Below are 11,325 nucleotides of genomic sequence, written 5' to 3' on the forward strand. Positions count from 1 at the left end.
AAATTTTCTTAACAAATACATTAAAATATTAAACATTACACAACATTTAAACTTGTTTTTTTTCTCTCTCAGAAATGAAGAAAGTAATCAAACTTACCACCATGCAAATTGAGTTGTGTGAATACATTTTCTATGATATGTATATATATTTTTTCTGTCTTTTGCATGGAGAAAGAATTCATTCTTCTTCATTCCTTTCAAGCGTTCAGCAATAACATGTATTGCGGTGTGCATTGTTGTGCAAAACCAGCATCAAACACAGTCTGGCTAACAACTGACTCTAGACCCGTCTGGCAAGTCTTCCTTTATCTTGTTGATACAATAAATGCAGGAAGTGGACAATAATTCATCAATATCCACATTTTAAATCTATATGTGATGCAAGTGCTTCATGTATTAACTAGAAACGTTATTTCTACTTACTATTGCACAGCAGAAACAACTGAGCAAACCTCATTCCCTGCAGAGGGCCATGAAAAGCATTTGAAAGCTGTAAGTTAAAAAAACTAGGTAGCTAATGCTAGGTCAGAACTTAATATCTCAATAGCCACCTGTGTGCATTCTTTTCACTATATATCAGTGACTGGGCTTATGAATGAAGACTTCCCAGACTCTGTGTTTACAACTACCTGTAACACATAGTCAGCGTTAGCCAGACCGAGAACACAACCAGCATTCGCGTCACATAACATCCAGCATTCGACAAGACTCCACAACCACTAAACACAACATCAACCAACCAAGAGGCTCACATCCACATCCACAGACAAGACAGGTGAGGAGGCGGAAAACAGAGGTGGGCGGGGTTTGGCTCCTCCCCCAGCGCAAGTGGCTCTACCTTTTTTGTGGGCAACCGTCCTGTTAAAGTTTGCAAGAAACTGGCGCTCTCAGTGTGCGAAGACATGCGATTGCCACAGCGCTCCATGGCCTATGGGTGGAATGAATGGAACGGTGACAACAAGGTTAGTGAAGGAGCAACGAGGTGAGGGTTGCCCCTTTTTCCATCAGCACAGAGAAATGTGTCTGCTGGGTTTCACACACACACACACACACACACACACACACACACACACACACACACACACACACACACTCTCACACTCACAGACTCACACAGATGCATAGCTGTCACACATGAAGACAAAAACAGTAAGACACAGAACAGGGTTATAACACACAAGTGTATAGACCCATAATCTATAACAGCACAACACATCTGTATGTTTGTATTTCCTAAATGAGGGATGCAAAATTGCTGCCGAAAGTCATGAAATCAAATGAGGAAATAAGAATGATTCATTTTTATTGATGCAAGAAACATTGCTTAAACATGTGCCATTTTGCATCCCTCAAGTTAAATACATTACTTCAGAAACATTAAAGAAAAAGTATCAAAAGTAATAATATCGGTAAAAAAAAAATAGCATTATGTTCAAGGCAGGATAAAATCAAATAATGTGAGCTGTCGACGTAGGAATGTTTAATTTAAGACTTTATGATTGCAATATGCACAATTAGCTTTATCTTTAATCCTCAGTATTCATAGTCTTGCATTTGTCAGATAGTAAATAAGAAAAAACTTATGTCATGACAACTTAGAGGAGGACATAACGTCATGTAGATGACAAGTGAAGCAGACAATGACCTCACATTCACACACACACAGATACACAATGCTGCAGTGACAGAGTGAATGCTATGTGGAGTCAGACATCATGCAGGGATGCTAAGTGGGGGGGAACTATGGGGTTAAAGCAGTGAGAGTGAATAGTAAAAAAATGAGAAAGGGAAAGATAATGAATTAAGAAAAGCAATCTTCTCTGCTGGTGAAGATGATTTCTAAACACAACCCTTTTTCTCTACCACTTACCTACTCACAAAAACACTGTCTTAGTTTTAGGTTTTTAAGCAGCGACTGAGCAGTGTGAACCCAGAACAGCAGGTTTTAAATCTGGCATTGCCAAATCTGGATTTTTTTTTGTATGTGTTTTGCTGCAGGTAATGAGAAAAAGAGAGGTGCCAAGGATGATGTAAGTAAAGTGGGATGACGCCTGAGACGCTAGCATGTCAGGAAGTGGGTCATGGAGGCGGCTGTGACTCCCATGTGTGGGATCATGGGAGGGTTGTGATTTTTATTAGACCAGAATACTGAAATATTTTGAAGTTTTGGTCTTTTTTTTGTCCAAGCACTGAACTGTCCATTTTGTAAATGGTTCAGTACTCGCAATAAAATGAGGGTAGTCATGTGACGAGAACTACAAGAAATATTAAGTCAATAGTTAAGAAACAGATTAAAACAAAACAAGACCTCCTCCCTACAGATCTCTCCCAAGCTCCAATCAATTTCTTATCAATGTACAAATTAACCAAAACTCCAAATATCCCAGTATCCCTTCAAGGTGAATAGGGTGAGTTATTTTATTTGCAGTGAGGCAAAGTGGAGGACGGGGCATTCGTTAAACCACCTGCATGGTTTCTGGAGCGGACCCAGGGCTGGATCCCCAGGGAGCACTCTTACAGCCCATGGTGTTCACCCACGAGTTGGAGCGGTCTAAGCCCTGGGGGTGCCAAGGTCAAAGGACACAGGGCAGGCAGGAGGCGAGGGAATAAGCGAGCAGCACAGGGGGGGAAGGAGGAGGAGGGAAGGCATAACACACGTTACAAAGGTCCTGAGGTCAGTACTGCTAGAAGATGCAAAGGCCCCCCCAAAAAAGGTTAGCTGTCAGTCCAAATCATCAGCACAGAGGAGACGAGGACATTTAGGCAACTCTCTCTCTCTCTCTCTGTGTTAGAAGTACCCCCCCCACCCCCTCAGAGACAAGAGAAGAAAGGTTTAGTTAAGTATTAGCAGCAAAGGGCACATTCATCAAACAGGGGGCTGCATCCATCACATCACGGTTAAAAGTACAGCAAGACCATAAGAGGAGCACGTTACATTCAGTCACCGCTAAGGTTACATTAAATCAAAAATGGTTGAAATCACACATTGAAGCAGAGGAAATGCATCACAACAAATCAAGAGCATCAAATAAAAAGGAACAGAGAAGGAAACTGAACACGTACACTGTTATCAATGTCTTTAAAAAGGTCTTTGACTTTTTAAACATTATGCCGCTCTATCTTCTCAGTGCATCTGCTCTACCGATGAGACCGTAAACCAAATGTCTTGTGTGCCTTTCACAACCTGCACACACGGAGCATTGTGTGTACATGCGTGTATGTGTGTGTCAGGTTGCTGTTACAGCGGTTAGAGAGATAACATGTCCAGGGCTTATGTTTACGCATTGGCTATACAGTTCACAAATTGATCAAATGGGCCTCTAAGTCACTGCGCACATGTAAGGACTCTGCCTTGATGTGAACTATAGATCCGGTTTAATCATCTTACAAGGGTCGGTCAAAAATCTGTCACAAATCAATGAGAGCTGCTAGATGGTTAAAATTTTTGACCCTGATATCTGGCATCTACGTGTCATGCAAAAAGTCTATAACTGCAGGTCACGTTGACATCATGTAAAATGTGGAGTGTCTGTTTTATCCTCTAACAGAAAATCGACTGGCCTGAGATAAAAGAAGCTGCAGGCTCAAGTATCACCACAGCCACGGAGTGATGACCTTACCTTGCTGCCAATGATGGAGCGGACCTCGTCGTCAGGAGAGGTGGGCGTCCCGGAAATGTCAGGGTTGCTGTTGCTAAGGCTGCGGGAGCGGTTTAGGTTGAGGCTGGCGGGTCGGACCGCCGAGCGGGCCATGGTGGCGTAGTGAACCGAGCCTCCCAACCCTCCCGGGCCTGGGACAACACACACGTAAAGGAAGAAAGGGAAAAAGGGACAAGTGGGATGAGATCAACATTTCTACTACTACGCAATTAAAAAATGCTCATACCATCATGTATGCAAAGCCCACCCTTAAAGGGGGATCCAGTATTTGTCAACCTGGGTCCTGTGAAATGTGGGTGTGTAAATGATTGATACTTAAAAAAACACTTTTGGAATTGGTCCAGTAGATCATCTCCACTTGCAGCCCTGACACTGCTGCAGTGGCTTCAATGAAATCGTATGGGGCAACTGTGACAGTCCATGAATCGTCCACTAAAAGGGCTTTCTACTAAAAGGTGAAATTGTTATTCTGTTTGCTAAGATCTGGCAACGTTACTTCAAATTCTTTGTAACTTTGCAGCATCTAGTTGTTCCTCCTCTGCTTGTCACCTCGCTTTACAATTTGAAGGAGATCTGCGTTCGTAAACTTCATCTCTAACGAATAGGGACGGCCATTGAAGTAAAATACCTCATCGACATTGGCACATGTTAAGGTTCTCAATACCATAATTATTTATGAATATGTTATTGAAAAAAAGGATATTTAAGTTTAATCTAGTTATATGGAGTTGTGTGAAACAATGAATGTCTTGCTACTGGATAGCATGAACTAACACAGGATCTGCAGGAAATTTTGCCCGTCAAATGCAACGTAACTTAAATTATAAAGGTAGAAGGAATGAACATAAATGAAAAAAGTACAGCAGTGGACCATATCTACCTGTTGAGGATGAGTTGGTGTCTGTGTTGGGTGGAAGACAAAATGGATGTGGGGGGGGAAATAAAGGAAAAGATAAAAAAAGAAATAGGAAAATAAAAATTATGGCAGGTAGGTTTGATCACGGACACCCGGTGAGGGTGAGCTGGTGATTGGATGAGGTCAACTTAGTGGGGAAAACAGAAGAACAGATGTAAATCAAAGGAAATCGTGAGGAGGTCGATTATGTTGATTACCTGGCGATGGCGCGTTGGGGTCGGTGCTTGGCAAGCGGAAGACATAGTGGATGTAAGAGGACAGCAGGCTGTTGCGTCCGTGCATGTCCTGGCTGCTGTCCAGGTACTTGTGAAGCCGGTTCACTATGGATGCCATGACCTCGAAGGATGCCTGGCCCAGATTCACTAAACACACACACACCCACACACATACACACAAGGGTTCAGACAGACACCAATTGACATACAAAAATGCAGACATTGGACAAAGAGCAGAGTTGTTGCACATGAAGTTAACATGCATGTTGAACAGGATGACCTACATACATATTTTTCCAGAGTGACCATGACTTTTGCATGTATTTACTTAGACTTTTTGCATTATAATAGTGTTATTAACAAAACGACAAATTCGCTATAGGAATTCTGTGCTAATGTAAATGTGTAATATGTAATCCATGGCTTACTGAGAAACTGAAATGTAAACCAACACCTCAAAGCGCTTGGCTTTTTACTCAATGTGATACAGCAGCCTACCTATCTGTCCAGCGATGACCGGCGGCCGCACTATGAGCAGAACCAACTTGTCGAGTAGGAGGTGAAGGAATCGAACCACCGGCTCCAGCTGGGAAGAGTTTAGAGCCGCAATGCTGGACTTGAGCTCGGCCTCCAGGTTGTTCTCCATGATGCGCATGTCTCCTATTCTGACTGGGAACATGTGCTCATCCAGGGCGTGAACCAAGGCAAAGAACTTATCAAGGTACTGGTCCTATAGTGAGAGAGAGAGAAACGAGAGGCATTGGAGATTAAATGAGGACAGAGAGCGGAAAAATCTGTTGGTTAAATAAATGCAATGCAGAAATGGGATATAGAAAAAGAGGGATGGTGAAAGAACAGAAGAGAGGGAAAGGGGGGAAGCTTAGAGCTTATAGGGAAACACATGTTTAAGCTAGAGAAAGATGAATAAAAAGGGCAGGAAGGCAGTCAACAAACAAAAGTAGGCTTGGATCTACTCGTCTGTAACTCTGAGCCGGCAACTTGGCTCAGCGAGTGGAAACCGCAAAGCGAACATTACTACAAGAGCACAGGAACCTAGCGTGTTTAATCGACGCCAGCGGCAGTGATTTATGAGCACATTAGTTCCAGTTAGGCTCCTGTGGACCAAAGTCCTGCCCTCCACACCACAGTCGACACAGAGATGGAGTGGACCTCAGAAGGAACCTGGTGAGCTGAGCCACGCCCAGTAATGAACTGGTGCTGGGAAGGGAATTCATGTGGAAGCACTGTGTGGGTGCTTCTCTTAACTTTAACATGGATATATAAAATGGTTATGATTGCGTTGTGTAATGTAAAGAAATTGATAATTCGGCGACAAATATTACAATGACGATTTTCTTCTTTATTCCTAACAACAGCTTATTTTGGGGATCTAATGTTTCTTATTTTCCAGCCGCAATTCCCCCAGGCTCAAATTTATACAGATGAAAGAAAGGGGGGGAGCAAGAGGAATGACAGGTGATGACAAGATCCACATAATCACTGAATACAGCCCAGTTACCTGTGTGTGTAGGGCTGAGACAGACACCACTTCCACATTGAATACTCCTCGATGGTTATCCACCCACTTCATCCCCGGGAGAGGAACCTGAAGAACAATAACACTGAGTTAAAACTGTGGAGCACTGGCAAGATTTCTTTTTTTTTTTCATTGTGCATTGCTGGACATTGAATCTACTGATAATAATACAGTTTGAAGGCTGCTCTACTTTTTCCATCTCACCCCAAAATACACAGTTAATGAGCTTAAATGATGTTGGTTTAATCCTTAATAAATATGTATCAGAACTGCCCTTTTATTGATATCAAATTTGGGATTGAATTAATAATTTAATGCACTTGAAGAAATATGTGCATTCAAAATATGTGTCTTACATCTGGGGAGAGAACAGAGTAGGATTGTGGTGGTTTTTCCAGAGACACAGGAAGACAGAAGTGTCCCGTCCGCAGACGCCCGCTCTGCAACATGGGGATCCACTACAGAGACAGGAAGAAACAAATCAAATACAGACATCAACCATTTTTTATATAATATACTTAATTTAATAAGGTGTTTTTAAGGCTTTAAAAAGAAATTCAGATGTTGTTGAATTCTCTAAATAAATGCTCAAGCATGCACGAGTGACAGTGAGCTGCCCCAGGGACTGTTACCCACCGTGTATCCCACAGGGGTCTCCAAAGGAGTGTTCTGCTTCTGCTGGCAGCTGACGTGGTAAAAGGTGAAGAGAATGTGGTGGTGGTCCGACAGGGAGGCTGGCAACTTGATCTTGATCTCATCGTGGAAGTCAGGTGATCTGGTGACGGCAAACAGTGACAGAGATTCAAAACCCAGTTGAAAAACGTGTGAGCTTGCTATTCATTAAATGTATAGATTGGGAGAGACAACCACACTAAATAGATTCATTCATGTGGACAGATTAAGTCAATGACTTGGGAATATTTGTCTCAAGAAAGAGCAAGGGTACATTGAGGAGGTCAATTCATCTAATTTCTATATATACAGTATATTCCTACATTAGGACACTCTGTCTGCGAGTCAGTGCCCAAAAACAACAACCTACAACAACAGCAGGCCCATTAAACAACCCACCAGGATGTAAGTGACCAAAACTGTTTGAAAAAGGTCAGAGAAAGGTTCTTATTTCTCACGGGAACCAACATTTCAGAAGGGAAAAGTTCTCAAAAACAAACAACTCAACTGGTGTAGGAAAGATAATGATTTATTAGCCGGGCCCAGGGAATTAAAGTGAAAAGCACAAAAGGTGGAAGCTTTCCAGATTTACAAAACAAATCCGTTTGAAAGAGACCCTTGTCATTCACTTTTTCTCACTTAGCTTTAAGGTCCTGATAAAAGAAATATTGTGCCATTTCTGAGCAAAATGATAGACTGTAATTGACCGTTAACTGAAAGAGGTCCTCATGCCTGAGCCACCTAGTCACGGTCGCACATTATTCACAGGTTGATTAACTTTGGCCTTGAATGTTTGACCCTTGGGTGTCAAATGACAAACCACCGGGTGTCGTAAAAAACACCTAATAGTGGTGATAAAATATAAGAGACCCCTCAACTCTTATGTACAGACGAGGGAAACTCAAGGACACCATATGACCATAACCAGAAGGTTGACTCAACTCTTTCTTTAATGAAAGCCATCAAAATGTAGGGCAGTAAAGGTATAAGAGAAGACGGCACAATAAAGGTGAATTAAAAGGGAACATCTGTGAGTTTAATTACAGATTATCCATACGATATAAAGCATTTTGGCTTTCTCAAAATCTATAGGTAACACAGCACTGCCAAGGTAAGCCATTAAATAAATCATATTGTGATAACGACATAATGGTCGACATTAAAAAGAGTAAGAAAAGAGAAAAAAAAGACGTATGTTTTTGATATGGAGATTTTGGGATTTTTGGATTAATCTAATTTCACCTATGTTTCCAGATCGGTCACTCAACAACTTTTAAACATGTTAAATTGAAGACTTTTAAGACCCTTTTAAGACCATAATGAATTAACTTTAAGACCTATGTCAAGCACGGCAGATGTGATGGAATACCGGAATCCCAGAATTAGACTTCAACATAATTGAAGATAAGGTGAAGTAGCCAAGGAGAGAATAACCCTCAAAATGCCACATTATCTTACAAGCTACAGAAAGAGGCTGTGGGCATCCAAAGAGTTTCCAACAGACAAGTTTAGTGAGATCAATTTCTGACCAGTTCTACGTTGGACTGGTTTGAAGTTATATTTCAGAATGCTAATATATATGTATCGTACAGAAACAACTGTAAACAATGCAGGCTGCCTAAAATGGACATTAACATAATTAAGACCAGGCTCAATGTATTTAAGACCTATATTTAAGACATATTTAACACTTTTTTTATGCGTTCCATTCTGATTGGGGCTAATAGAGGATTATGTAATCTTAGAATGGCCGACTTGCCTCCTATTTATCATTTCATCTCTGCAGCCACCAGGCCTCCATGCCTGCAGCGCCTCTGTAATAAACCACTGTGTGCCAAAAGACCAATGACCTACCTGTTATGGTACACCACAGCAGTGTAGGCCTCTTTCGCGAAATCTGCACAACTGGACTTCCCAAATATCACCTGGGAGGATAATAAAAATAATACTGATGTTCAGGGACACTTGAGCTCCATTGAAGGAATGAATTATGACTGTTTCTGAAGATGTGTATTTGTTATCATTCACACAGCTGTAGAATAACACGAAAATGTAAAACAAACATGAAAATGGTAAAAGTTCTTCAGCTGCCAACACAGTGACACATCCAGCTAAGTCACAGCTCTTGTGGTTTGGCTGATAACACTTGATAGTGTTAACTGTTTTATGATGACGTACCGGCATTGCATTGTTAGGATCCTCTCCATTCATGAATTGCACTTTCACTGTAATGTTGCGGGCGGAGCCTTGGCGGTTGGCGAAGTTAAGACTTTGAGGGTTCACATAAAGCAGATTCCTGAAAAACACAAAAATAAAAGCACTGAAGCAGACAGCAAATCCAATCAGTGCAAAATATATCTGCATTTACCCTATGGAAATCCTTGAGTACACAACTTACAAAATGATAAACATCATACAGCTTACATGAAGGATTAATTCACATTTTGCAATTACACCCTATACAATGGTAAGATGGTAACAATTAAGTTTGAAATAAATTGGTGAAAAAGGTGAATTCATAGCACAATTAGAATCCAACTTAAACCATAACCTCTCATTCTGTTACCTTAACCAAACATCCTTGACAGAGCCTGAACATGTTACCTCACACGGTTACATCAGTGTGACATGAACTGATAAATTTAAAGGGCGAGGTAAACCACAATGTGTTTAAAGGACACATCACAATGTGTATAAAGGACACATGGCCTGTTACCAACCATAAAAGATGCAACATAAAAATCATAAACCAGTTTAAAGAACAGGCGAGAGGAGAGGACGAGGGATGAGTGTCATTTTGTCTGATTAACTGATCATTTGAGAGTCCGTAATATGAAGGAAAACGTTTTAGTCATTACCATGTCATGCTTTTATTTTGGAATATTAACTCTCGCCATCCGACTTGAGGGTTAAAAATAAAAACATGTTTTATTTAACGGTCTTTACCATTGCAGTTGTTGTTGCCAGCAGATGTAATGTTACAAAAAATAACTATTACTATTACTATTACCCCAGAATTGGAAGTGCAACCCAACCTGGGATCAGCTGACAAACCACAGTGACGTAGTGGAGTCAGTGGGGTTGGCCCCATAGAGACCACAGCTGGAACCACAACTGAGGAGGAAGCGTGGGAATCGCTCTCGTCTGATGATTGGAATTTCTCTTTCTGTTGCCCATCACTAAGTTTGTCCCAACAACTTTAATGGCTGCTATAAATGTGGTTTCAGTTTGAAAAGAAGCTGTATAAGCATTGATTGAAGTATCACCGATTGGACAGTTCATCTCATCAGATTCAACTGAGGTTGATGAGTGCACATGAACACTCAAAACACTGTGTTACTGACTGCAGCTTTCCCCAAATAGCATTATTCACTAGTATTTAAGAGCATGCAGAGAAGAAATTATGACTAAGAAGCAGGTGTGCAATATTAAGAGAAGATGGTTATTTATTAGCATACATATGTTGGACTTTTAAATCGAGAATTTACCAACAGGTCGCCATGATAAAGGACAAATTAAAAAAGGTTTGAAAGATCTGACATTTTTATTCAACTTGGGTATTCCTACTTAAAAAAGTAGTAAAATGTTAGTAATCTTAAAAGAAAAAGATTAAGAATCTTAATCTTAAAATAAAATCATGGAATATAGCAAACACATTTATAGATAATCGAAATTTAAGTTTAGGAATTTAAAATAAAATGGATGCAGAATTGATAATAATCTAGGTTGAAAAAATCTGAGATAACCCATGAATTAAATTTAATTTAATTCTTCTTGGTTCTTCCCAGGGAGAAAATTAGAAAACATCATTCTTAAATTAACAAACCGCTGTGGATAGCACCTTAATTACTGCTTGTAGGGGTTATCAATACATTTAAAATAAATTACCTCGTTGAACTTGGATACAAACATGTGCAGAATATGACCGCTCCACAGAGACCTGAGAAGACCAGGTCAGGTTCAAACCTTTAACACCCTCACCTCCAATCCTTGGCACTGAACACTGTGCTGGAATGAAGGATACTGAATATCATTACCAGCTATATGCTGATACAGCATTCCTGCAGGTTCACTCAGCTCACGGCCAATTCTTTTTTTTTTCATAGGACCTTTTCTTTCTGCTCTGTTCATATGAAAACCGTAGCCCTCCTTTAATTACTGAGAACTGAGGTAATCCATCCTTATAACCATAAATGACTAAAAAGAGCTCATTAAGATGACCGTGGTATTTCAGGTTGCACTGTACGAGCCAAATGTTTCCATTTCAAACCAAAGCTCGAGGCTATGGTGCAATTATCCCAGTATTTTCAGCTATTTGTCATAATG

At 40.7% G+C, this 11,325-nt stretch overlaps 1 protein-coding gene across 13 annotated transcripts in view; it reads right to left on the reverse strand.

The window, feature by feature from the left end:
• dock7 (dedicator of cytokinesis 7) overlaps positions 1 to 11,325 on the reverse strand; it is a 43,445-nt gene that overhangs the window by 14,999 nt on the left and 17,121 nt on the right. For 8 of the 13 annotated variants that reach the window (XM_062396095.1, XM_062396103.1, XM_062396100.1 and 5 more), the window contains exons 15-25: positions 9,178 to 9,295; positions 8,854 to 8,924; positions 6,964 to 7,102; positions 6,684 to 6,785; positions 6,310 to 6,396; positions 5,289 to 5,520; positions 4,773 to 4,937; positions 4,540 to 4,560; positions 3,621 to 3,790; positions 2,466 to 2,558; positions 839 to 928 (exon numbers count right to left, since the gene is read on the reverse strand). In XM_062396095.1, the coding sequence (XP_062252079.1) occupies positions 839 to 928; positions 2,466 to 2,558; positions 3,621 to 3,790; positions 4,540 to 4,560; positions 4,773 to 4,937; positions 5,289 to 5,520; positions 6,310 to 6,396; positions 6,684 to 6,785; positions 6,964 to 7,102; positions 8,854 to 8,924; positions 9,178 to 9,295 (1,288 nt within the window). The remainder of the gene's footprint in view (positions 1 to 838; positions 929 to 2,465; positions 2,559 to 3,620; positions 3,791 to 4,539; positions 4,561 to 4,772; positions 4,938 to 5,288; positions 5,521 to 6,309; positions 6,397 to 6,683; positions 6,786 to 6,963; positions 7,103 to 8,853; positions 8,925 to 9,177; positions 9,296 to 11,325) is intronic. The other 5 variants (XM_062396108.1, XM_062396105.1, XM_062396104.1 and 2 more) reach the window with 2 other exon arrangements.

The sequence above is a fragment of the Platichthys flesus genome, chromosome 9, assembly GCF_949316205.1.
Source record: "Platichthys flesus chromosome 9, fPlaFle2.1, whole genome shotgun sequence".
Taxonomy (NCBI): Eukaryota; Metazoa; Chordata; class Actinopteri; order Pleuronectiformes; family Pleuronectidae; genus Platichthys; species Platichthys flesus.